Genomic DNA, 26,926 nt, shown 5'->3' with positions numbered 1-26,926 from the left:
CTCCGAATGCCCCTGCCCATATCAAAGACGACCGATCGCATGAGCCTCCCGCTGTGAACGGAGCGGGTCACGGCCCCGTCATCAGAACACTGGATGGAGAGATTGCAGACGACGAACTCAGCAGGGACGCAATTAACTACCAGATCTTGATGGATAAGCTCGACCGAATCTTAGAAAGCTTGAACTTGGACGCATAAAGCGTTCCAAGTGCCCAGCTGCTCTCCTACAGAAGATGAGTTGACGACTGACGACGTAACGCCGGGTACATACATATTCAGATGGTCCCATACGAAGATATAAACAATAGAAAGCGGTAGAATTCGGTGCCGAATACTTTGCTATATAAAAATACATTATTCGATCTTTTTTTGGCGCACAGCTACGGTAAAATATATGTTTCCTTTCGTTTTATGAACGTCATTTTACCACGCATAAACACAGATATCTCAACGCTCGCTATGCTTTCTGAAGAAGACGCTCACACATACAAAGTCCGAAGACACCCTCTGGTTAGGGCAGCGAATACCACCGAAGCCATGGGATCCAGTCTGATCAAGAGACTAGCACATACGTGAGTGCATTGCGCTGCTGATTAATTGAAAATAAGTCTCCTACTCCAGAACCTGTGCTCTTGATAGTAACAACCGTCATGCGCACCGGCCGGCAGAATCAGAGCGAACCTTTGCGCGCTCGTGCATACTTCCTTTCTTTCAATTCGAGCAGCGCCTAGGCGAGGCAAAGTCAAATGATATCAAGGTTCACGAAACGGGCATTAAAGCCGGAAAGCCGTAAACCTCTCATTGAAACGTCCACCATTTCAATCCTGACACCGAAATTGTCGCAGCAAGGTATGATTCTACATCACTAGGCAAGAATATGAGGTAGGGCTTGCGTTATCATGCTGGCAGCGCAGAGAGCGTGCTTCGCAGTCTCATGATATTCTAGTATGGGTCGACTGAATCATGCGAGATTCGCTACACTGGAAACTCAAATGAGACCCAGATAGAGAAATTACAGACTACTTGCAGACAAGGCGGATTACAGAGAACCTCCACCCACGAATTTGACTTTCTTATTCCGATCGTATGCATTGGATTGCAATGAATGGTACGGTGTGCTCACCGCGTGGGATGATAGACGCTGATTGCCCGCACAGCCCACCAATATCCAAAACTGCGAGATCATGCATCTAGGACCACTTCAGAAGGTTCTGTAGTCTGTTTTCCGTACAGTTGCTACTTAACCTGAGGCGATGAGGCACGTCAGCCTACCAGGAGGCCGAGCGCTTATAGGAAATGTGGACAAGGGAACCTAATCCTGCAGGCTTGAAAATCAAAGCGCAAAAACTGCGGTGATCACCTCAAGGCTGATTGGTGATCTAGTCATTCTGGCCCCTTCCTTTTTCTCCTGGTGCATCCTGGCGGCACAGCAATCGGGCATTACCGTGGCGGATCGCCCTCGAAACGCATGGTCAATCTGGGTCGGAATTTTTACTTACCAATCAGCAGCTTGGGAACGTAGACAATGGTCGATGTTGGGCGTCAATACGGTGGCCACCGCTATTCGGGTGGATGGCTTTCATGCAATCTCCAACTTTATTTCTGGGCAAGGCTTGCCACGACACAGCGAACATCCTGATCTTGCGTCTCCAAAATCCAGTCTGGATCAACTGCTCGACGAGTCGATTATACTCGCGCTCGATGTGTCCCCACTGATTTGCTCCAAGAGGCAGATCGCCACAGCCACCGTCTTGAAGGTGTGCGGGGGAGTTGGATTGATTGGTGCGAAATTTTGCGAGTTGGAAACCGTTGAGCCATATGGCAATGACTCAGATATAGCCTCGCATCTGCCGATGGTGGGCGAGACAAAGAGTTACAGCAACAGGTTTTCCCAGTTCACCTAGAACTCCTCGTCTCGCGCCTTTAGACTGGGTGCTAGTACGATAAGAGCTGACGCCATCGTGGGATTCATGGCGGGGCTCGCGCTGAGGGGCAAACGATTGCCCGTCAAACGGTTTGACTCGCACCCCAGTAGTGAGCGGCAAGCTAACTTGTTACGGCTGTAGTCTTCTGTATGGTAAATCATGCGGCCAGGCGCTCGCCAACAAGCGGCGCAGCAGCATGATCCCTAGCGGCTTATCGCATCGAACAACAATAGATGATCCATCCGGCTTGCTTGGATGGCCTTGCGTCAGATGCGCATGCAAGGCTGCACTGATACTCGCCTCCTCCATCAATAAAGATAACCCAAGTGGGGAAGTATTGGCATTTCTACGACATGCCTTTGCAACGATCTCTAAAGGTGTACTTTGAGCACTGATAAGATGGCAGTATTATAGCTCGCTCTCGGCGACAGGGTTGCCAAACCAGGTGATGCGAGGCCAATGCAGGCATCTGGAGCCGTTCGAGTCCCTCCCAGATGTCTGGTAATCTATTCCAGAACTGTCTTTGGCACCTACCTCCTTTTGAGTCTTGTCATGCGTACTAGGCTAACCAGGCTTCTATCCGAGACACATGGATGATCTCCGGTGTGACAACGGCCTTGTGCCTGTCACCACCACATTTGCGTTTGCAATCTTCCTTCCGCCCGCCACTCCGTTCCCTAACGAGTTATGCTGATGGTGATCAAGCATCAAGCATTTGTTGGCGAATAAGGGCTTAACGGGTTGTAAACGAGAGTAAGCAGGAGGGTGCAATCATGTTACTGGGAGGCTAAGATCAGTGCGCTAAGTACAGCTCATCATCTCATCGAAGACGATTACCAGCGGCTGCCCACCAGAGTAGGAGCAAACCAGGTCGCTGATCGGTGTGTTGCCTGGTCTCTGAGACGAGCACATGGGAGCAGCCATAAGAGACAAGGAATATATCTTAAGCAATATACGGAGGATCTCGGCACTTCCAAGTGTCAAAGCTACGATTAATGAAACCAGGATGCTCTGACCTGTTTTTTGGGCCCCCCTCCCCCCACGAAGGAATGCGAGCCAGCCCTGCTATATGCAGGAGACGACTAGGATCTTGCTGCCTCGCTGCCTCTCTGCCTCTCTGCAGGCCTACCTCCCACCCGTATCTACTCCGTAACTGCTATTCGGGAAACGAAGGCGCAGTTGCTCAAACCCGAGCCCACGAGTAGGACCTCGTATATTGGCCGGGATGTCGATTGCTGATGCAGTCGGAGTTCCAGCAGGTGATCAAGTCCCCTCGAATTACCGAACTGTTCGGTAATGACTCAAAACATGGGTCTTATGCGGTATCATCGTCGGCATCACTTCCGTGTTGCAATAACTGTCGCATCAAGCTGCTCGCTTGCAAGATCATCTTATCTAACTCTGTGTGGCATAGCAGAAAACGGGACGCCTATACGTACAAACAGGACAAACCAACGTTGGTTGAGAGACCAGCCTACAGGCCAACTCCGCCTGACCACAAGGCGTGAGCGCAACACCACAGCCAAGCCTCTCACAGATTGCAGCATGCCAGCAATGCAGTTGTGCTGCGCTCTATGCAAAGCACAGGGCCACTGCGGCGCACGGAGCCCACCCTCAGTTCCTGGCGCTGAAGGAACCAGTCCGCGATGGGGTGGAGAGCAGCCACTGCCCGCATACGTACGTACGTACTTAGTGGTAAGAAGGTCTGAAACACCAGTAACTTCCTCATCATGCAGGCCTCATCACATCTAATAATACGACCCATGGTTTCCCGACTTTTGTCCGGACTAGCGGCTATCAGTCTGTTGAGATGGCCAAGGCATTCTTTGGGACCTGGGCAGTTAAGCTTCAACCAGTTTTACTGGGCCACTTTGGTGAGATACGATCATGCCTCGTTTTCTCGGGAAATTGCGGGTCAGGACCGCTTGCGGGCGCCAGTGCTGCTGCTCGAGCGTTTATTATTGCTGCCTCACCAACAGAGGATACCGGCATAGCATGGCATGGTGTTGCATGGCGTGGTGCAAAATGGCTTAGTGATCGATCACACGGATACGATGTCTTGGGCCTCCCGAGCGAGGACCTGGTCCTTGCGCAAACACTACGGAGCGCGTTGCGGACGACAACTGCGTCCAAAAGTCTGAATATCACCGCCAAAGTCCGTTTAGCCGATTATCCTCAAAATATCCCGTCTGGACACGTCTCCGGCTGGACTACGATCTCTGCTGGAGACTCTGGAGACCGAAAAGATGGAGCCCGAACCGCAATCTCAGCCTTGGAGTCTGGTCCTGGCAGGATGATGTACGGGTCTAATTTGGCGCGCAAGTCCCCCGTTGTCGATCCCTCTGAGGCCTCCTGATGGAGTAGTCAATAATGGGACTGGACCTGGACAGCTCGGTTGAATTCGCCCCCGAAACTATAATAAACGAGCAGAATCAAAGGGGACACGCCTGATTGGCTAAAAGCCACACCTGAACCTCGGCTGCGTCCATGGAAAAGTCGCCCACGGCACGGCAAATCAATTAAACCGCTTTGGGTAAGGCTTCGTCTGCCACGCTGCTGATCGTCGCTCGTTTTTCCGCTTGTTTCTTTTTTCTTCTTTTTATCGTTTTTTTCGTTTCTTTTTCGTTTCTTTTCGTTTCTTTTTCTCTTCGACGTCGTCGTGATTTCGAGTTTCGTCGAGACCGCTGACGGATCGGGTTAGGCGGTGCGAGATTGTCTTACGTTACAAACCTGCAAGGTTCAGCTTGATTTTTGACTCCTGACAATACAGGCAGCAAATGGAGGTCCCATTTCGTTGCTTTTTGTCGTACACATTTCCTCTTTTGTGCCCGCCAGATCGTCGCCCGCGTCGCGAAGGGAGATAGACTCGGGGGCAACTTTCTCTCCTGGTCTACACCGTATACTGATAACCATGAATGCTCTGGAAAATCCGGCTGCTGCACCGTGACATTCACAGATCCAATGTTACATCAATTATGTGTACTTATTTTTGCTTATTTTTACTACGTTAGCAACTACCAACAGATCGTCTCCCGCCCATTATGGACTGCGTACATCCACCGATCGCTGCCAGCCAACTACTAAGCCAACTAAGCCTAGATTCTGTATCTACACTCCATACTTCGACCTGGCATTTCGCACCTGAAGTGCCGGACTGCACGCGCGACGGCGCAGGAGCTGAGACCGAAAGCCGTGCTGTTCTGGCGCGTTCTAATTACCAATCCATACCTGTCCCGGCTCACTTAGGCTCCCAACAAGCCCGATCCTTGTCCTGATCCTGAATCCTGATACTGGAATCATGATCCTGAATTCTGTTCTGAAGCCTGATCCTAGACACATGGCAATAACAAGCCATAAACCATGATCCTAGTGAATGCCGCTTAGCCCGACCCGGGAAGGCGCGGCGGCGTAATTAAGAACGGCGCATTCGGTGGCGGCCGCCAGGCCGATGGTGCGCTGCGTACCTTTTGAGTCTTGAGTCTTGGAATTCTTGGAATTTTGGATTTCCTGAACTCTCGACGCCGCCAGTGTCTGAATTTCGTCTTGAAGTTTGGAAATGCTCAACTTGCATCCGTCCCAAGGTTCAGCGAACAAAGCTAAGCAGGAATTGTGGGGGCGCTGTCGTGCAGCTCGCTTGACATTACCCCATTCCCCGAATACACGCGAGGATACAGGGATCATGCATGCTTGATTGGCTTCTTTGTTACTCGAACTCTACTTGCATTCGTCAGCAACTCTTTCGTCATTACGCTGATGGGACAGCCGAGCACGGATGTACAATGCAGTATTACAGTATTTTGCCATCGACCATGACCAGCCGACAGGGCGATATTCTCGATTGGACAGGCAAGGGAGTCGTAATACGGAGTACAGAGTCCGGAGTATAAAGCAGGGCTACAGAAATCAGATGATCACCATATGGAAATCCGATATCCCAGTCCTATCCAGGGATTCGGGACTGCGGTCGGGATGCCATGCCATGCCATGCCGAGAAAATTAATGAAAGGACAGCCCTGTTTCTGGCTTGGGGGTCGCACCGGATCTGCGGACTCCGTACACTCTACCTCGGCCCCTGATCGATTTTGATGATTTCGATAGACAGTTGGGCCGCTCGTATGAGCTAAAAGCTCCCCTCCACACGAGCGCTACAGGACAAGTTAATAATGCAAATAATGCAATAATGCAACGGTATGCCATTGTCCCCACGATGAGCCCCACATTCTCCCACAACCCACATTTCTCCGCAGCTTCAGCTTGAAGACATCAATCAATGGCGCTCATTGATGACGGTTTCAGTACTTTTGGTTCTGCGATTGTAGGTTTAGGCAATCAATCATGCTTTCGTAGTACTACTCTTGAAAGGTTCGTCGCATAGACCGCCCCACGTGTCGAATCATCGAAATGCAGAAGGTTTGTTACAAGAATATCACCGCTACCTGCCCTACGTACTAGTACAACAGTGTCTACAGGCTTGAGCTTTGGCAAAGACGAGCTAAAGGCAAAGACATTTGTGCAGCTTATAAAAAAAACACAGGGCTGGCATAGCGAAATTGATGTCGCTCAGTGGATGAAATCCAATCCGGACGTTAATCAGCTGCTTTACGAGTGATAGGGTACCTACCCACAGGAAGTCATAATGATAATAGGCCGATGGAGAGTCGTAGCGATAGGATGATCTGATCGAGTGAACTCATACATACGACCGCGAGGTGGTCATTCCAGCTAAGCCACCCAGTGAAAAGCAAAGAGGCACCAGGAGACTATCACGACGGCTGATTAATGTCGCAGTCTAGATAGAGTATGCTCATCTTCGAGGCTCAAGGGATTGACTGACTCGGCTCCCTTCATAATCATCACGGAGTTGTCTACAGACAGTTAGTAAACCAGTAGTACTTCAATGATCCACATTATCTATATTGTACGGAGTAGATGATGGGTCCCTTCGCTTAAGATTAATCCTAAACCTGGCATCGACACCTACCTGCATACTATCACTTCATAGCGGCGTAATCGACACTGATCCCGCTTGCTCTGCAAGCGAGCTAGCGGGCTGGCGGGTAATCTATTTGCCTGGGCCCCATAGAAGCACGCAGCGGTACCGTTGCTGTACTCGTTAACACTATTAACCGTCAAGCCTTATTTGTATCCATAACCGATGGAATATTGCTGTGGGCGGGTCGAGTCATGACTCTACCGACATGACAGGCCAAGACTATGAAATTCGGAAGCGATATTAGTCGCGACTCAGGGAGGACGGGGAAGATGCCTATCGGGGTAGGAATGTACTTTATTCGGGACGACTGCACCGACCCCCTTCTCCAATATTCTGATATCCAGCCGACAGAAAATGGCATTCTGGCATCTGCCGAGTATGAAGTCGATACGGCTATTTCCAAGTTCCAAACGATAGTGGGAGATGCGGCCAGGGCATGGCGTACCGTATGGCTACGCCTATACATAGATGATCGACAAAGTCAAGGTTTATTCGTATCGAGATTACACACGTACTGTGTACAGTGTCATGCCTCGTTAAAGCGGTTTAATTGCGCGTGAATTTGGCGATGGCTAAGTGTATGCGTTGATAGAAGCTACACCGTAAGTGAGATGGATGCTTTGGATGTCTTGATGATCTTTTGCATTTTGCATTCTGCATTTGAATTTGAGGACAGTACGTATAGTACTTCGTCGTCGTAGCAGGAATGAACCGTACCGGAAATTACCAGAAATACCAATACCAGCCTGCATTAGTGCGTCGGCTTTCGTGCCAAACCCGGGAAGGGCCGAAGGATGCCTGCGACGGGGGCGACAATCTTGCCACGTGAAGTCACCAGGGTCCAGACTCCAGCGGCGACGCTAGGAGGCCGGCGCTATGCCAAAGAGGAATGGTAAGGGCGCTTGCTCCAGCAGTTCGATGCTCCGGACGCGTGGTTGGTCGTGACCTGGTGTTTCAGGGGCGGCAGAGCGTTGGAACTTTCTGGGCGAGGGACTAAGCCGGTTTGGTGCTTGCGCAATCCTTTGACTCTTGGCTTCTTGACTCTTGGACGCTTGTCTCTTCATTCCGATTCCGAGCCCCTGGCTGCCTGGGTGCCTGTATGCCTGTATGCCTGACCTGCTCCCCACAAACCCACCGGAGCCTGCACTGAGTCGCAAAGTCACAGACCGAGCCGCTGGCCCCGATTCCAGTTCCTCCCCGAGCAGCGCCAGGAAAGGCTTCCTGACGTACGACGATCGACCGTGATGGTATGTGAGTGCCTAGGCCTGTGTTTCGACATGATAGCTCAGATATTATTTTTTATGAGTAGCATAGTGATCACTATCACCAGATTCACTCCCAACTGGTATCTTACAGCCGATCACATAGGAGTAACGGAGTATACTTACCGAAATCGCAGCCTGGCAAGGTTGTACGATCACAGAAACCGGAATACTACGCAACATAGGTCGCAACAGCTGCCGGAAATAATAATGCATAATGCTGAAGCTGAAGTGTTGCACAGTCTGTGCCACATTTGCCAATCTGCAGAGTGAGGAACAGCGTGGTTATCCGCAGCATACAGCCTCGCTCCCCCATGTGTTTGTCATCGAGTCCTCACTGCGTAACATCGGTTACAGTCAGACTCGGACACGGCGGTGCTGAAGCTGTTCACCACGGAATGTGATTGGATATGCAGGGGGAAAAGGGGGGAGGAGACGTCGATCCCGTATTACGGACGCGCGTGGCAGGAGATGTGATGATCTCCTCATCACGCGTGGCTGTACAGGCTTAGCCAAGACAGCCCTGTCTCCTGACCAGCTCCTGAAACACTGAAAACTTGGACAGGGATGGCTGCTCTTTGCTTTTCGCACTGATCGACGCTTATCATAAACTTCACCGCTCGCCTATCTCGGACAGACAGACGACCAGCCCTGGAATCGCTTGACATGGTTCCCTTTACTTCGCGGTTCCTGGGTCGTGCGAGGCCTAACCTGATACGGCGCACCCAAGCGAGCACTGATCAGATTCGATTATGAGATTGTTCTTGGCATGTTGTTCTGCGATGCTTTTTCCTCTGCTCCCCAAGAACTCGCATTCCCAAAAGTAATCATGAGTTATCCTTGAGCTTTGACCATTATCCCTGATAAGGCACTTCCCGTAATGGAAGCATCACCGTGGGGGAATACCGAGACCGTTACTGTTTCGCATAGCGGCAAGAACTATGCGTTACAGGTCCATAGTCTCGGAGATAGATCCCAGTAACGCCTGGAGGCTGATTATCATATCAGACAGAGGCTAGAGCCTGACTAGGCTGGCTTGATTCAAGGCCGCCAGGGGGCTGGAGTCCTTGGAGAAAGGCCAAGCCCAAAGGGAGAACTTGCAGGGCAAGATGATTGATTACCGGCCCGCTAAGCGAGTTGCAGTAGTTCATCCGAGCACTAATCCGGCGGTCGGCGGTCAGTGCTCTGGACGTTGAGCGTTGGAATGATCGTCGCGCATCATAATCATCTAGTGCTAGTAGTTCCATCTCGGGATTGCTTTTCTAGTTTTACCGGTGTCCCGGCCGGATCATTGATACGTTTCTCGGTTCCTGACGGCTGAAGGATCAAGGAAGGTTGAGTTTCGCGAACGACTGCGCCAAACTGCATCACTCTTGGTTCGAGCATATTCGCCTAATCCTTTCCTGCTTCCTGCTTCATGAAAGAAGCCGAATTTCCGGGTTGAGTTGGCCCGCCAGAGGGTCCATCCATCGGCCAATATTTGACGTCAAGTTTATCGACTTCCGCTTCCTCTCTCGGTCGGAAAACCGCCAAAGCGGGAAATCTTATCGATGGCAGGCGTAATCTTAGACAAAGATGTCAAGCGAATAAGCGAAGCACGGGTCCCAGATCTCCCAGCCTGAACATCATCCAAACTCACTGTGTGTAGATCCATGGATGGCTGTTCCATGGATCAAGAGAAAGGTCTGGTACGGCCCCCGTGGCTCGCTACCTAATCGAAGCTTCAGGGCCACTCTGTCGTCCGCGAAAGGAAACTGTACACGGATGCGCGAATGATCTCGAATTTGGGGTACTTTCTGTACCTGACTGCTTCTGCTACCCTACCGGTGATCACCGCAATCCGTGATGGTGATCATCAACCTCAAGAGTCGAGACTCAAAATGCTCGTCAGCGCCAATTGTAAGCTGAGAAGGGAACTGTAACTGTACGTCTGAGCCCTTGTAGATCGAACGGGTCACGAAGGATGTACATGTCAGCGCCTTTGCTTTGTGGATGGCAAAATAAACCCGGCCAACACACGGATAATTGTGCCTGTGATGACTGATGGCTGGTTGATATGTTTTCTTTTTCCATCTTATTGCATGGAATGATGCGCGCAGAGGACAAAACTTCGTCCTCCCGATGTACGTTTATCCCCCCTCGATTGAGCATCCATTGCGAGTGAAAGGGATGATACATATGCACACGGTCGGCTCAATCCGCAAGTTTCCCTGATCTCTGTGTTACGTCGCTCCTATCCTCGAGTGCCTTCAGGTTGATTGTGTGACTGCTATCCTGCTGTGCGACTATGGTCCAAGGATTTGGAGTCCAGAATCCATGACTCTGCAATTTCCCACGGCTTCTCCTTAGTGCTTTGATCCACTTTAGACTCCGTTCAAGGCTCCATAGACGCGAAAGCGCCTGTCGTCTGGGCTCTGGAGATGGTACTTTGCGGGGCGTGTCTACGGAGGAGTTTAACCTTTGGTGTCCTCCCCGAGGCCGCCTCATACTACTCGAGTCAGTGGTGGTATCAGAGTCAGACTCTGAGCCGGCCGGAGCTCTCCGGGTCGAGCGGACGGGAGAAAAGCTCCAGAAGTGCTTTTGAGCTCCACAGACCAATAAGAGACAAGCCAGTTGAGGGGCCTTGGAGACTGGATCCAACGTTTTCTGCCTGACGGACGGAGGGATAATAATTATAGCGGCATTCATGCAGCTGACGGCTGACGCAGGCAGGGCGAATAAGACAGTGCCCGGTGATTGGCTACTGTGCTTCGCTTCCACGAGATCGTATATTAGAGTTTGGATGGGGGCACATCTATCAGCACACATGGTTGACCGGATCCTTTCTTTCTTTCTTTCTTTTCTGTGCCGCACAAAGCAGTGAGCACGGCCAGTAATGCTGCCTCTGCCGTATGCATTGGCAAAAAAAAAACAAAGAAACTTCTAGGGGTAGCGGTAATCAAAGTCGGGCTTGAAGTATTACTCCAAAAAGCTGGACCTAATTTGGATTTTCCATGATTAACAGCTAGCATTTTAGAACGAATCCGACCCAAGAACCAACGCAGCGGGTGATTTTCCCAGTCACCTGATAGCGCCAAGGATCGTAGAGCGAGATTGAGAGACGGACGCTTTGAACAAACTAGACCGGTTCGGGACGGGCGCTGACGATCATTATCGGGAATAATCCACGCAAATAACTTACGCATGAGAAGCAGCCGAGCTGCATGCAGTCGAGGAGGCGAGTACGTATCCCGTAAACTGGGTGAAACAGTCACCACTCATTGTCTTGGATGGCGGTCCTTGGAATGTGACAGGAGCACTCTGTATGGTTTCGTTGATGTGGTGACTGCCAGACTGAGAATCGGTTTTCGGGTTGATGATCTGCCTTTAGTGTGGCCAATAGAGCCTACTTGTCGTCTCCGTAGCCTTTTGCGGTCGAGGTTCGCGGGTAGAGAACTCGGGTAGAGCCAAGGCTTGAACCAGGAATAACGCAAGCTGGCCCCCCTCGCACTACCGTAGTACTGTGTAGTCAAGACCTCGTGCAAATCGGCCAACGGCCTGGATTGCGCCGAGCAACGAAAAGCCGTATCAGCTCCGACTACAACATTACGTTATATGTAGGTCGATCCCAATGGAGGCACAAGCGTAAATGAAGGGTCATCAAGCTTGGGGCCAAGTAAACGAGGTCACGGCGATAGATACTCCGTAGTCCTTTTAGTCTTTTTGATAGATTGCCTGTCAGCTTGAGGGTCATATCATAATCCAGAGCGGCAACGTCATAATGAGCGACACGAAAGCGATCAAAAGTCATACGGATTTGAGTCCTTGGCCAGAAGAGCAGCGGCACTAAACTAGATTCGGTCCTTGGTCCGGCGAGGAACCTCCTTTATTTTGCATTATCGGTCCCACTCCACTATAATCTCCGGTTCTCGCGCCGCGCTAGCCTCTTTTTCCAGTGACCTGCAACCAAGCGATGGACGCAAAGGATGGAAATCGTTCCCAGATTCCCTTCCCGGCGTGTTTGCCAAGCCTGGCCCAAGCCCAAGCTGGAGCTGCCAGCCGACTTCAGAGGCTTGGTTGGCGATGAGAACGGAGGCACTTCCAATCCGAGCACAGCCCCTTGTTTGTCCACGACCCAGCAGAGCTTTCATACGGTCGCCGGGCGAAGGCGACAAGACGCTCGATCGGGAGCCGCCCAGGAATGCGGGAGACCACTCTGATGGCTGGAGACTCGAGTTGAGGTCGACACTGCACGGTGACCGACTGTACAAGGTTGAGTCCTAAGATTTCGGCGAAGCCCATCTCTAGGCATCTCAAAGAGTCGAAACAGACGAACGATCGACAGGCTGGTGAAACAAGATCAGGTTCTCGCAACGACATGATCGTGCGGCAACGATCAGCCGTTAACGGGGCCTGAGGGGCTCGTTGTGACAGGTTAGACCACCCAACGATCGTCGAGGCCCATCTATCATAATAATCAAAGTCATAATAATAGCACCCGCTAAGGTGGATGCCTTAAACCTTTGCCACGGCTTGATGGAAGTTGGTGCACTAAGGAAGATCGATGGATCTGCACTAGGAGATTGTGCCGAGTCGAGTCCAGACAAGTCTCCTGGCTCTCGTCGATATTGCCGTCCTGCCGGATACCGTCAACAGCTGATGCTGATGCTGAGGTTGCGAAACATTGATGATTGTGCGTTCTTTCGTGAGCCTTGATGTCCCACCTTGGGAACACTGTGTGTTCCTGAGGGAGGGCAGGCTTCAGGGTAAGATTACTAGCGAATACTGCCAATACTTCCATTACTGCCAATACGGCGATACGGCAAATACGCGATCCACCACAATCAATTAAGCTTTGAGACGGTGGTCTCAGAGCGCCGTCCTCGCATAAATTACACCCATTCCCCATACCATTGTACTTTGTACCATACCATACTGTCCATACCATACCAGAAATAACCAGATAAAACCAGATAAAAAAAGAGTTGAGAGCTCGGCTCGGCTGCTCTCCACCAACGCCTAAGCCCAAGCCAAAGCCCAAGCCAGCCCACCCTCCCGAGTCATTTCCACGACGGCGGAGGCCAGACGCCTGCGCGAATCAGCCTCGGAGATCCTGGGTCAGATTATCGTTTTGGGTCATTTTAATATTTTATTTTTTGCTCATTTCTTCCATTTGCTCCCCACCTCATCTCCAGCATCATCTCGACTCTCTGGGACGCTGGGACTATAAACCTCGTTGTGTCCCCCCCCTGTTCCTCATCTCTCCCCACTCCATACATCTGGATGGCTTTGGGATAGCGTCGTCTCCATCATATATGCTTACCTGCTCGCCACGTTTTTTGACTACTTGAACTCCTCGATCCCGTTCGTTTTAGACTTGGTTCCAACACCTCGCCTTCCTCTCGCCTTCCTCTCACCTACCGCTCATCCACCGCTTACCTATCGCCCATCTATCGCTCACCTATATCGGCGGCTCAAACACATCATATACACACATCGTCATGGATCTCGCCAACCTCATCTCCCAACCGGGGCCTGAGCCTGCTCTGACGGCCAAATCAAGATACAGCCCTCCTGCCTTTGAACCGGGCTCCTTCTACGCCGCATCTACTTCATTCACGCGGACACAAGCGCCACTATCGCCTCCAGTCGAGGATAGATCTTCTCGCTGCTCACTGCCATCAATCTCTGCGCTTCTTGACAGCGCAGACGGCGCCTCGACACAAGCTCCAAGTAAGTCTCCATTTCAGCGCAACCGAGCGGATCCCGGCTAACATTGAATCCTAGAGCGCCAACGGCTCAGCTCTCCAATGCACCGTGAACCGCTTGACAAGAACCCATCTGCCGGCGCTGCTCCCATCCGTCTCCCGCCCACTCCTCCATTGCGCCCCGGCTCCGGCTTCCACAGCGCCGGCCACTCGCCCTCGAGCTCCATCTCATCCATCTCGATGATCAAGTCCGAGTACCCGGCACCACCATCAGCTCCAGTCTCTCTTCCGGGCCTTCCCAGCCCAACCGACCGCTCGTCCATCTCGAGCCAAGGGTCTGCGCCGCAGCACCAGCATGGTCCCTACGCCTCGCCAGCTCCCAGCGTGGCGCCCTCTTACTCCTCGCCCGTTGAGCCCTCACCCTCATCGGCAATGTACTACCAACACCAGCGGCCCGCATCCTCAGGCACATACCAGGCTCCTCCACCCCCGCCGCAACACCAGCCCATGATCTCGCCCGTGACACCGGCCTGGCAGCACCACCACTACTTCCCTCCTTCCTCAAACACACCCTACCAGCAGAACCACGACCGATATATCTGCCGCACCTGCCACAAGGCGTTCTCGCGGCCCTCGAGTCTGCGCATCCACAGCCATAGCCACACCGGCGAGAAGCCATTTCGGTGCACACATGCCGGATGCGGCAAAGCCTTTAGTGTACGGAGCAACATGAAGCGCCATGAGCGCGGCTGCCATACCGGGAGGGCTGTCGCGATGGTGTAACCAATTGTGTTACTCCACCTCCTCGCATCATAACAAAAAAAAAAGGAAAAAAAATCTACACTAATCGCCTGCTTAAGCTTGTTATCTGTTTCATGCATGATACCCTCTCATGTTCTGTTCATGTTCATCGCACCGGTGTCACGGGGATCAAGGAATTGGAATTGGATTCGGAATTTCAAATAAACAGCCCTGGCCTTCTCGCAAGACACATTTCTCTTCTACCGATGTATATCTATTCTCATACTTTTTTACTCAGCAACCTCTCAAAGACTACGCCAGGTCAACCATCTCATCTCGGACTTACGGAGCGAGCAGAGGCGTTGGCGCCAGCTGGGCTCCCTTGAGGCTATTGTATTGGATACCCGAAGAAGGTATCTATTGAATATGTTTTTTTTCTTGTGTCATTTCCTTTGTTCCGAGTGATGATGTGACATGAATGACTTTTTCTTTTCTCTCACCTTATCCTCAGACAATTACAGACAGAAGAATAAAAAAAAGGAAATAAAAAGATGAAAATCCTCTATTAATTCCATGGTCCTTTGTAGCTTCTGTGCGCACCTTGAGTTCTTTGATCAAACGAGCTACTATTGGTGTCTTTGCGCTCGAGGCTAGATATCATTCTTTAAAATGGCTCTGCGTTGCGGTGGGTGCCCCTGGCCCAAGTGAGTGAATCGCCGTACAGCTGCCTCGCAAATGCTGGATGTTTCTAATGGCAGTACATATCTTCTTCGTCCCGTGTATTCCGTATCCCATTCAGTAAGTAGCTTCCTCAATAGAGTGTTTCTCACTTCAATGTATTCCCTAAAATCATCTCACAAAGCGCCAAGAAGATCAGGTATCACGGTCAACTATAGACAAGAATGGTTGTAGATACAGCAACCTGCGAATTAAAGAAAGGATTTCACCCTATCTACCTTCATGCTGATGCCCAAAACACCGAAGGAACCTGCAGAAAATATACGGCTAATATGGAAAGATGGGTTCTAAGCAGCAACAGACCTCACAGCAGGGCTCACAGCTCCTCCCGTACCCGACCGTGCAGAAAGAGCCCGCTTGTTCCTTACTGCGGCACCAAGATCTATGAGATTGTGGTCCTCAGGCATATGTTCACCGCTGACGATGCAAAGGACCCTCATACCGGGTTTGTATACGAGTCCACTAAGCAGCTTCGGGGTGATAAGGAAGTACTGCCCACCGCCACCGTCGCTGCTAGGAGCGCAAGCGATCTCAACCAGGCGCCCGTGGACCATGCGCTCATTCCGGGGGTCCATTCCCTGATTGATTTCGTCAACGACGCGAAATGGAGAGGCGGAGAGGGACTGTAGGGCCATGAGGTAAAATATTGTACTGACGGCTCTCTCGCCGCCAGACTGGCGGTGCGAGTCGAGCAGTGAAAGATTTTCGTGCTCGCGAAACTTGACGTGGACTTGGATAGACCACAGGTCGAAGTCGTTGCCGCTTGGCTGGCCGTCAGGTCCAGGCTCATCGCCTGGCTTGTCCAGGCTGACTTGACCTGCGCAGCCGATGCGGGCGAACGAGTCGGAGAATGCGTCACTGACGCTCTTGACGATGGCATCCAGCTTGGGCTCCCATTTGCCTCTGACTTCAGCAATGGCGTCGTTGAATTGCTTGAGCTTCTCATCGAACTCTGTGAGTTTCTTGCGCAATTTATTGATCTGCCGTGCGCGCTCTTCATATTCTTGAACCACGTTGCTGGGACCTCCGTGTGTGAGCTCAAGACGTGCCTGCTCGGAGTCGATTTCGCCTTCTAGTGCTTCTGGGGTAAGATTGTTACTCGATACCTCCTGTGCTACCTCCATCAAATCGGGCTGCTCTCTAGCCTTTACTGAGAGCTTTTTTGCCTCCTGCTCCGCCCTTCTGCATTCCAATGCCTTCTGTTTGACTTGTTCAGACAACTGCTTTACCTCGTCCCTCTTTGCGTTAAGTCTTTCCTCATATTCACTATTGCGGAGTTTCAGAACTTCCCAGTCCGAGAACGATTCGATCTTCCACAGCGATAGTTTGATCAATTCCTCGTGCAATTCACGGAGACTCTCAACAGCATTCTATACCTGTTAGCATCAATGTGGGTTGAGATTGCCTATTTTCATACCGCGTATTGAAGGACAGCTTCAGCCTTCTCGACAGACAGTTTATCCTGCTTATGGCGAATTTTAATAATGCTCGCCCTGATTTTAGCTATAGAAGCGTCTTGGGCCTCTTTCTTGGCTTCCTGATGGCCTGTTGTACATTCAGTGATTGAAGAAGAAATAGAACTGAAGAAAACGGCTTACGGATTTTCTCTGGAATGGCTCTAAAATGGGTGTAGGCGGTTTGTTTATCATTCTTATCTCGTTCAAGTTTGTCCTATTCAAACAAGTTAGCATAACTCGTCGGGTTTAGAAAATTGGCCTACTGACCCTTTCTGCATGGGCAGTGTCGTTATCCCGTTTAAGTTGAGCCATGGTTGCTCTATCGGACTCTATTCTCTCCTTGATCTCCTCGACTTCGCTTCTCAGCTCCTGAATCCGTCGTTGCAGCTCGGCTTTCGCCGATGCATCAACAGGTTGGGAAGTCCAGACTCTGGCTGGCCGCACCTGTCTCACGCGTGTGGAAATGGCACCAGGGCCATACTCTCGTCGTCGATTGATCGTATAATTCTGTTTACCAGCAACCCACGACGATATAGACCCCTGTTCCAACGTCGCGAAAGTCTGATCAGAGATATCCCTTAGACTGACCGGCGTCTGGTGCAGTAGCTTCTCGCTAACCAGCATCGCGACCACGGGTTCTGGACCATCGAGGAAGTCTCTAGCCCAGCCATGGAAGCCCAGATCTCTGAGTTCATGATCTGGCAGAGAAGAGCGTAGGTTTTCGAGAGGAGTAGAAGAAGTCCGGATACTGATATCATGGAGCCTTAGTTCATTTATTAGGTAACGTTGCAAGGTCCTAAAGTCTCGCCGATTTTGAACTGTGAAGCTTGTGAAATCCGTTTTTTGCAATAGTGACTCGACCTGGTCGGCATATTTGGAATCTTTGATGGAACACGTCACAATCGGAGGCCCAAAAACCTCTTGCTCAAACTTGTCTTGATTGTTTAGGAGCCACCTATAAGCCTTATAGGAATCAGATGAGACGTCCTGCAGCTTTTTCTCTTGCTGTCCAGCGCGCGAATCAAGGCTTCGTAGTTGATGCTCGGCCTGCTTCAAACGATCACCTGTTTCGTTAAACTTCTCATGAAGCTGCCGTTTACGCTCATTTATCTCTTTTGCCCTGTTTTCAATTTCTCTTATCTCCCTCCGTTTGTCTCTCTGTCAACGGTAGTTAGCAGCGCGCCCATAGCATTACAGCATCGCGTTGCACTTACAATTTGTTCGTTATACCAATCAGCGTCGAATTCCACAGGATTGTCCTGTAACTGGCGAGTGAGAGTTTTGATGGTTTGCGCAATTTTGGCCCCTTCCTGTCTTGACTTTACGGCACTCTTTTTTTCTGCCTCGATCTCAGCATCTAGCTCCTTCATGTTTTGCTCGTATTGCTCGACTTTTCTGTTGAGGTCTGTCGCCATTCTGTCTGCTCTTTCTAGGGCTCGCTGTTTGTGTTTGACTACAGCTTCCAGCTGCATGCAGTACTCCTTCTTCTGCTCACTGGATCTCATAACAGGCTTCAATTGCGCTTCGAGAACTTCAAGTTCGCGTTGAGAAACATTTCTCTCCTCTTTCAGAGCCTTGCCTTGCTCCACTAAATGTCGGTATAAAACCAAGGGACGAACCGTCTGCAGTAGTTCGATCCTTCTCGCAATTTGAGCTCTCTGGCGCACTCTCTCAAAGTCGGCGCGCTGCATTTCTTGTCGATTTTCAAGATTCGCCAGGAGATCCTTGTCGGACTGATTATTCGATTGGAGTTTCTTCTGCTCTGCCCGTAGCCTCTTCAAGTTCTCGTGCAGCTCCACCATCTCGGCTCCGGCAGCAGCTCTTTGAGTCGAGTGAAGCAGTTCAACTGGTGTGAGAGCCGCGAACTCGCTAACTTTATCTTGCGGCAGGAATTGACATAGGTTGTCGACTTGAATCGCGAAGGACTGCGCAAGTTTCTTCACATGGTGTCCACTCACTTGCTTTCCGTTCAACATAAAAGAGCTCTTGTTGCCTTCTCGTTTGATGATCCGAGTCACGACTGGATTTCGAGAGTGCTTTGGGCCCCTAGCAAGCTCAATCTCGATTGTTGCCTCTCTGCACCCATGCTTGACAAACTCGCCGATGTCCTTCGCACGTCCTAAATGCTGTAGCCGAGATAAAAGATCGTTAGTACTCAAAACACAGTTAGATTATAACAGGCACCTACTACTGGTCCCCATCCCAGCCCTAAACAAATAGCACAAACAAGCGTGCTCTTCCCAGTTCCATTCGGCCCAATAACCATGTTCAACTTCGGCCCAGGGAAGAACTCCGCCGCTGTGTATGTCACGAAATCCTTGACCTTGATTCGCACAATGGCACCAGGCTTGAACCCCTCCTGACCCCTCATGCCATTCTGCACAGTCGACAATAGCCCCGCAGGATTATAATTATGGCTCTGTGTCTCAGTTTGTCCATCATCCTGGGTGGAACTCGCGGACTCGGAACTGTCCTCGGCATTTTCGTTCTCGCCATTTCCTTCAAATTCGGGATCAGACGCGTCTTCGGAAGCATCATATTTCGCTGCTATTCTAGCTCTCTTGCTGTGACTCCTGTTACTCGCAGGAGTTGGAACAGGTGAAGATTCAGATGCGGACGCAAGATCATCGGAGTCATCGTCCTGCTCACGTCGGCGGCGTTGAGGGACTGCGCTATTGCTCATGGAAGGCATATTGGTTTTTTCGGACAGATGCGACTGCCTGGACGAAAGCCATCGAGCATGGTGTAGAGGCGAGATCCGTTATTGTCCTCCCATCCCGGTCATTGAGGGCGACTTCTTTGTGTCACTTTTCTTTATTGTGAAACTGATACTGCGGGATGGAATTCGTGATCAGGCGTTATTCAGGACGTGACGCGCTAGGAATCAATCTATATCCTAATTTAACAGGCGGTGAGATACGGTAGATTCAGAGCTTCGCGGTGATTTTCATTTGATCTGGAGAAGATTACTTTGCAAATCAGACTAGATCAATTGAGGTGAAGCAAATATGTCTATCCTCAATTCACCCCAGAAAGTAAAAAAGCTCGTTCTGACCGGAGCTGTAACCGCAGTCACTATCACCGGGACACTCTATGGTGCAGGCTTGAAGACGCAACAGGAGGTTTCTCAGGTGAGTACTTTGCTCCAACCAACTCCGCATTTTCCGCCCTGATCTAATGGACGAAGCAGCAAACGCAAAAAGCCCGCGAAATTACACTTGATGAGCGAATTGCCTCTCTTCAAAGCACGCGCCAGGTTCTCGTCGGCAAAAAAGAGCTCGTTGAAAAGCAGATGCGTGACTTAGACGCTAGGATAGAAGAAAGGAAACAAAAGGGTATTGATAATAAGAGGGTGTGAAAGGAGATAGAGTGTTGGTGCATCCTATGACTGAAGCGAGTTATAAGCCGTCCCGTCATTGCACTTGAACCATATGTGACGGCTTAAACACCCACCTGCCCTTCGATAATCGGAGTTGATGGTCGAGCCTGGTCCGCCGTATCGACCCACAAGCATCAGCTGAAAGTCGATGCTGATGACTGGTTCCAACTGGCAAATTACTGCGGTGTCTTAGCCTATGCTATACTCGCTCCAAATGTCCGAAATTTTGCGGGCAGGACGGCTATGAGATGTTTGATTAAGGGCGAGAGCAGCGTAAGTGACAATTATACTTGCATGTTCGTTGTCTTTGATCAGGAGCTCCTGAATGGTGACTATCCCACTTGTTCTTGCAAGACGAGTGGCGTATCGTATTACTGAAAGTTCGCCTCGTCAATAATGCTATACAGTCAACCAGATCGGATATATTGTATTCTAGTCTACTCTTATCTTGGAGTATAAATCAAAGATCCACATGGGTATATACAGGTCTGCTCAATCTTCACCCGATAATTGAAAAAGGAAATCATTGAGAAAAGTCCATAGATCTAGAGAAATCGGCGTGTACGGAGAGATATTCATATTGGCGGTCATGGCGCGTTAGTCATCCAAAATGCCCCGTGTGAGAGCCACGAGGCTAGCTTCGTATCTTGCTGGGTTGTGGTCACTGAACATGCCGGAGCCGAATCGCAATTCTCCAAACCGAGATTCAACGTCACGAATGAACTTTAGTTGCACTCTGGTTGCTGGTTTTCCGAGCCGCAAGGAACCATCTTCCCCAACATCAGAGGTAAAGGCACTCCGCTGCAGCACCCGCATGGTTTCAACTACGAAAACCTCTCCTGGAGGTACTAATTTAGGTGCACACATGGATTCTCTGAGAGATTTCAGAGTTTTCCATGCCCAGGCATCTTCGCCTAAACCATCACCGGCATTAAGGAGCATTGGCGCCTCGTGGACGTAGAATTTGTTGACTATACTTTGCCGCAGATTTTCCCAGACACGAAGACGGACATTAGATTTGGCTTCGGAGGTATCTCCTTTGAACTCCAGTGCTGTTGTATGCAAATCATGGAGAATACCAAGAGAAAGGCAGGGTACCACGTCTTGACCATTTACGACAGTGGTCACTAGTCCGCGTGTTGCGCGGCGAAGGAATGGTGACATTGCCGCGGGTGGTCCGTATGCATAGACGTGGATAGGACGACCGGGGGGAAGGTAATAAGCCGGGTGAGAATCGTCGGTGAATCTGGCGTTTGGAAGGATAAGTTTTCTGTCAGAGCGAGAAGCGGTCGTGAAGGACACAAGCGATGCCTCGTGGGTCGGTTCGGAGATCATTGTTGCGAGAAGTGCTGCTACGCCCCCTCCCAGTGAGTGGCCACATAATACAACCCCATAGTCAGGAAATTCTTCCAATGCAGCTCGGATCGTAATCATGACTCTCCTTCCACCTCCCATCAAGAGATGCTTCGCAGAAGCGTGCATTCCCTTATGAACTTTCCAGTTTTTCCCCTGCCACACCAGATCGTCATACTCGCACGTCATATCCGTTAATACATCCTCAAAGCCCCATGTCCCTCTAAGCGCAAGCACAACAGCTTTCGATTCGTGGTCGAGGAACAAGTAATGGACGAGGGGAAAGCCGCTTTCAGTTTCACCAGCAGCGTTGGATCCACCTGCAGGGTCAACGTAGGACGAAAGAAGGATAGCGGACGCTGGTAGCCCTGTGTGGTGAGAAAAGTCATCATGCTCTTGACTGTGGGGGTTGTCGCGGTTAGGACCTCTCGGCTGTCGCGGTAAACCCATGACCTGGAGAGCACTAGCCCCATAAGTTGCTGACGCAAAGCGACAGAAACGCCTAATATTCCGAACGAAATGCCTCTTAGGGAAGATTCCTGGAACAAGGCCGTCCCTATTGAGAGCTTGAATTGTTGAAGCATCGTCATACGCACTTTTCCGAGCACGGTGGGCTAGTATAAGGGAGGTATCTGACCCGGCTGTTGCCAAGGAGTATATGCTAGCTGAGTACGACTTTGACCTCCGATGAGCAGAGTTTGGTCGTTTATCTGGACGGAGATTGACTGTTGTCTCTGACTCGGACCGTGTAAGTGACAGCGAGCTACTGCTGCGGACATACGAGCTAGCTGCCGTGGGCGAGGAGGGCCTCAATTCTCGCGATGGCGAGTAGGTGTCAGTTCGCGTAACATAAGACTCTTGGCTACTCTCATGCACCCAATAATAGTCGTCTCTGGGGCCCGCTGTACGGCCATCACGTTTATTTGTGCTTGAACTATGCTGTGATCGATGATTTTGCGAAAGAGTTCTTGGGACGCCTCTGTTTGCGGTAAGGTGAGCAGTCTCGCTCATGGAAGGTACGACTGATTTTCCTGCTTTCAGTTGACGAGTAGGCTTATCTGGATATGCTTGCGCAGAAGGCTTTCGTTCTGTAGCAGCCCCCCTGGGCTTACTGCGCTGTGTTGAGACGCTTGGTGTTAAGTGAGGGTTCGACTGCTGAAACGGTAATCGCAACGATGACCTCTTCGACTGGTCCTTTTTTTCACTTGTGCCCGTCTTTACTCTTTGGGCAAATTTTGTCAGTGAGCCTCTGCCAAATGTCCCAGAAACTCGTCTTGCTGATTGCGGCGTCTCCCTGGGTGAAGGATGAGGTGTGCCCGGATCGTGGACTTCAGAGAATACTGAGACTGATTGCTGATTATCTTGTCCCTGACTTTTCGAAACCCTATCGCTGATGTGACAAGTGTCCTCTGGCCCAACCTCAAATGCAGAGTCGTCCGATAAGACATGGTGGTGATCATCACTATGATCGTTGTTCGGTTCGCGTAGACCGACAAGATTTCTTGACGGTGGCCTTACATCGGCACTCTGCGATCTATTGAATGCGGTCCGGAAGACGATGGTGTGTTTTGGGGCCTGCCCTACAGACGACCCCTGGCCGCCGTCATCAGTGTGATTATAAAACCTCTCCTCAACCACCATGGTGCCTGGAGGGGCTACAATCTCTCCATCGTCGTCATAAACGTTCACCGTGATGGTCTGTGTGGTAACAGTGTCTGTTTTGATCGAGGCGCGGCAGCCTCGAGGGAGCTGCTTCAATATGTACATCCGGATCTCTTCGTCAGATATATGATGCTGAACGTCCGGTATGATAACCGAAGGCGGCTTGGAATCATCAATTGCAGTTTCCGGACGTTCCACCACGTCGAACTCATCCTCAGCATTTCCAGGAGTTACGAATGAAGAGCGTCGCGATCGGTTGCGCATGATCTCGGGCCGGTTGTTTACGGGCTGTATTTGCTGCATATCAAGGACATCCGCACGAATCCCGTTGTCTAGGATCACAACATCCCATACAGTCTCTAGTCCACCATTGAGACGGATATGCCTCTCCGTGTTTTTTCTACCCCACCTCTGGAGCATCGCGAACCCGACAGTCCCAACCAGTAGATCCCCAACTCCAACTTTCTCGGACCCTGATTCAGCGCTTTGCTCTCTGAACTCCTTGCGAATAAGGGTTATAATGGCCGCGATGGCTCTCGATGATTCCGTAGACCCAAGGATAGCATCGAGTGTCGAGAGAAGCGCCTGGGACATATTTGAGGCGGACGAGAGGGTTGTAGAGGAAAATTGAAAGGATGCAGCGGCAAAGAACGACGCGGATGTTATCGTCGTATGCAAGGCAGCCAACTAATCATCAGGTTAATACACGAACGCGCGAACGATATGAGACTCCCGGGATCAGCTTACGCTCCTCTCGAGAATGGACTCGGCTTCTGCTTTGCCATAACTCCCGCTGCTTCGAACGGCAATATCCCGCCCGGCTCTGGTCAGAATCCCCTCGATTACAGTTCGACTCAGTTCTAACCCGGTCAATGTTGTGATTCTTGCCCCATCGAGAGCGACTCCGCCGAAATAAGTCCCTACCCGTAGCGATAAAGAGGTAGACTGCGCGACGAAGGACACAAGAGAGGCGACTGGTCCGGGAAGGAGAGACGTTCCTGAAATCGTCGGTGTATAGCTTGCGCCCTCATGGCTATCCGATCCGGTGGCTTCGATATCATTTTGTTTAGATCTTGATCCAAAGCCCAGTATTCTAGGCATCGCGAGCCATTGACGTAATCACTTAAATCGTTTCCGCCGGACGGTCAGCGTTTCCCGGGAAGGTTTCTTTGAGCCATACGGTGAAGACAGTAGACTATATCATCTAAATGAAGCTGGAATAATCAGAACTTTAATATTCAGGCGTCTGGATGCGTCGGGGGCGTCGGTTGCGTCAGAAGAGTCAGCTGGCGAGTGACCATTCACAACGGGGGTAATTTTGAGGGGCATCGTGGCATGTGATTTCACTTCCCTGTGCTTCCCCAACGGAGCCTCCGCAAACCAATATATACAGTGGCAATCATGCGCCCAACCTTGTATTGACTTTTACCAGTTAAAATATCAATTTGGTTCCATCGTGCTATCTCGATAAAGCACGTGTTCTCTATTTCGGTCTTTGACCTGACGCGAGATATATATGTAGCTATGTAACACGACAACAGTATCACAGCATGGCTTTCGTGTCGCCAGGATACTGGATTTTGCGGATTTTGTCCCTGGTGCACTCTGCCACTGTGCAGATTCCTGATAATGACATGCTCTGCCACAGATCGGCCTGGAGTCCCTTGATGACGGCTTTGGCGCCATTCTTGCCATCAATTGACAAGCCATAAATCACCGGCCTGCCAACCAAGACACCCTTGGCTCCCAGACATAGAGCCTTGATAATGTCGGCACCTGTTCGAATCCCAGAATCGAAGAGTACAGTCAACTTATCTCCGACCGCGTCAACTATCTCCGGAAGCACCTCCAACGACGCAATAGCTCCATCAACTTGACGACCTGCGCCCAGTTAGCATGCAGCGAAGCCATGGGGAAAAGGAAATATGAAGAGAGATTGAGTGCCATACCTCCGTGGTTGGAAACTACGATACCATCACAGCCAGCTTCAAGCGCAAGCTTCGCATCTTCCACATGTTGGATGCCCTTGAGCACGAGCGGACCATCCCAGTGTTTCCGCAAGAAGGAAACCTCGTCCCAGACATGAGGCGTAGTGGATAGAACCTTGCTGATCCATGCCCTAGATGCTCCAACGATATCGTCTTCGACTTTTGAACCGCTTTCCTTTTCGAACTTGGCGCGGAATACTGGATCTGAGAAGCCGACCTGGTTGCCGATTCCGCGGATGAACGGGATGTAAGCATTATCGAGGTCTGCCGGCCTCCAGGACAGAGACCAGGTGTCTAGTGTGACCACCAGGACAGAATATCCGTTTTCTTTTGCCCGTTTCACCAGTGAAAGGGTGATATCGTCGTCGCCGGGCCAATAGAGCTGAAACCACCTCTTGCCGTCTCCGCTCGCGTTCGCAACTTCTTCAATAGAGCTGGTGCTCGCAGTGCTTAGAGTATACGGTACACCGGTCTCAGCGCATACCTCGGCCAAACCTGTCTCCTTGTCCGGGTGGAATAGCCCTTGGACACCCACAGGCGCCATAATAAGGGGCGTCGGGTAATCTTGCCCAAAGAGATTTACACTGATGTCCTGCTTATCCATCTACAGAGAAGCAAACTTATTAAATAATTCAGAGGTAGGACAAGAGACAGGGGCATCACCAACCTTCCTCAGCATCTTGGGAATTCTGTAAATGCCGGGGACATCAGTCGTTCCATGTCCTACGTAGACCCAACAGCGAAGGAATCAGCTTACAGCTTCCATTGGCGAAATGCCAGACGATTACTGTCCATCGTAGCCTTCTCTCCAGCTCCTCCGGCGACATAATTATACGCGATGTCACTTAAAGCCTTTCGGGCCTGCTCCTCGAGTAAACGGGCGTCGGTGCTGACATTTGGCTTCAGGCCCATCAAGGCGCCTTGCCCGTAAATCTCTTGCTGGTACTCTCCGTAGTTCTGTGACATCTTGAAAGCAACGTGTAGAACGAGATATGTCTGGATGAGATCGTATGAGGGTTAAGGTACACAGAGCGAACCCCGATGTTTGGCCTTACTCCACTTCCTGCTAGACACGTGAGGGGGAGCTGCTGCTACTAGTATGTAAGATTGACTGATTTTCCTGCCGAGGTATGCAGCTGAGTGTCAGACTCATACTCTAAATTCTCATGATGATTTCCCAAAATATTTCTTTATTTTTATCTTACCTATCAAATAGTAGAATCTGACAAAGTAATTGATTAACTAGAAAAAGAGCTGTTGATATATGCCAAATCGTGAAAACATTCCTAAAGCGTCTAATATATAGTACCTCGTGGCCTGGGGCTTGTTGTCAGTGCGATCGGCGAAAATATACTCTGTGCATGCTTCTGTGAACTCGCCCAGCATGAAGCTATCAACGCATCCAGTGGTCTTATGCGAGTTCATGGAGTGATCAGACGCGAACTCTCGGTGGTCTTTGAGAGGTATGAGGCCTGATGGTGCTTCAAAAGGCAGACCATACACCGACTTAGTGCTCTATTTGCTCTCAGTAAGGGAGCGAATCAAGAATCTCACATTGCAACAAACGATCAAAATATTCGAATCTGAGCTAGTCGGCTTTCAGATATATTTTGTGAAACCTCGTACTCTACATCGGACTTACATTCGTACTATTCCTCCTAATCATTCCTGAGAGGGTCTGCACAATAAACCTCGGTAATTTACATGTATTGAAAAGACATCCTAAAAGGTGCTTCACTAAA

The 26,926-nt window shown here is 50.6% G+C and overlaps 8 protein-coding genes across 8 annotated transcripts, besides 1 other annotated feature; 4 read left to right on the top strand and 4 right to left on the bottom strand.

Annotated features, from left to right (window-relative positions):
• Window positions 1–26,926: part of a sequence feature (contig 1.161 621..266267(-1)) that runs on past both edges of the window.
• ANIA_08738 (uncharacterized protein) lies at window positions 459–1,903 on the top strand (the record flags this gene model as incomplete). Its single annotated transcript, XM_676915.1, has 2 exons — window positions 459–571; window positions 1,324–1,903. 2 exons carry the CDS (start codon window positions 459–461, stop codon window positions 1,901–1,903), a joined length of 693 nt encoding a protein of 230 aa, XP_682007.1.
• On the top strand, window positions 3,233–4,280 carry ANIA_08739 (uncharacterized protein; the record flags this gene model as incomplete). Its single annotated transcript, XM_676916.1, has 2 exons — window positions 3,233–3,605; window positions 3,661–4,280. 2 exons carry the CDS (start codon window positions 3,233–3,235, stop codon window positions 4,278–4,280), a joined length of 993 nt encoding a protein of 330 aa, XP_682008.1.
• ANIA_08740 (uncharacterized protein) lies at window positions 12,055–12,538 on the bottom strand (the record flags this gene model as incomplete). Its single annotated transcript, XM_676917.1, has 2 exons — window positions 12,055–12,388; window positions 12,423–12,538. 2 exons carry the CDS (start codon window positions 12,536–12,538, stop codon window positions 12,055–12,057), a joined length of 450 nt encoding a protein of 149 aa, XP_682009.1.
• ANIA_08741 (protein mtfA) lies at window positions 13,660–14,680 on the top strand (the record flags this gene model as incomplete). Its single annotated transcript, XM_676918.2, has 2 exons — window positions 13,660–13,891; window positions 13,946–14,680. 2 exons carry the CDS (start codon window positions 13,660–13,662, stop codon window positions 14,647–14,649), a joined length of 936 nt encoding a protein of 311 aa, XP_682010.1. The 3' UTR covers window positions 14,650–14,680.
• Window positions 15,377–19,494, bottom strand: ANIA_08742 (DNA repair ATPase SMC5; the record flags this gene model as incomplete). Its single annotated transcript, XM_050611821.1, has 7 exons — window positions 15,377–16,715; window positions 16,763–16,890; window positions 16,944–17,016; window positions 17,070–17,960; window positions 18,017–18,727; window positions 18,761–18,928; window positions 18,991–19,494. 7 exons carry the CDS (start codon window positions 19,492–19,494, stop codon window positions 15,633–15,635), a joined length of 3,558 nt encoding a protein of 1,185 aa, XP_050467803.1. The 3' UTR covers window positions 15,377–15,632.
• On the top strand, window positions 19,811–20,160 carry ANIA_11630 (uncharacterized protein; the record flags this gene model as incomplete). The annotated part of the gene is made up of 2 exons (XM_050611820.1): window positions 19,811–19,933; window positions 19,993–20,160. 2 exons carry the CDS (start codon window positions 19,811–19,813, stop codon window positions 20,158–20,160), a joined length of 291 nt encoding a protein of 96 aa, XP_050467802.1.
• ANIA_08743 (lipase family protein) lies at window positions 20,586–24,297 on the bottom strand (the record flags this gene model as incomplete). The annotated part of the gene is made up of 2 exons (XM_676920.2): window positions 20,586–23,883; window positions 23,944–24,297. The coding sequence occupies 2 exons, from the start codon at window positions 24,295–24,297 to the stop codon at window positions 20,779–20,781; spliced, it is 3,459 nt and encodes a 1,152-aa protein (XP_682012.1). The 3' UTR covers window positions 20,586–20,778.
• On the bottom strand, window positions 24,740–26,150 carry ANIA_08744 (lactate 2-monooxygenase; the record flags this gene model as incomplete). Its single annotated transcript, XM_676921.1, has 4 exons — window positions 24,740–25,077; window positions 25,146–25,788; window positions 25,852–25,873; window positions 25,942–26,150. The coding sequence occupies 4 exons, from the start codon at window positions 26,148–26,150 to the stop codon at window positions 24,740–24,742; spliced, it is 1,212 nt and encodes a 403-aa protein (XP_682013.1).

Source organism: Aspergillus nidulans, chromosome III (genome assembly GCF_000011425.1).
Source record: "Aspergillus nidulans FGSC A4 chromosome III".
NCBI lineage: Eukaryota > Fungi > Ascomycota > Eurotiomycetes > Eurotiales > Aspergillaceae > Aspergillus > Aspergillus nidulans.
Note: the sequence above shows the minus strand (reverse complement) of the source record. Positions and strands in the feature narration are given on the sequence as shown.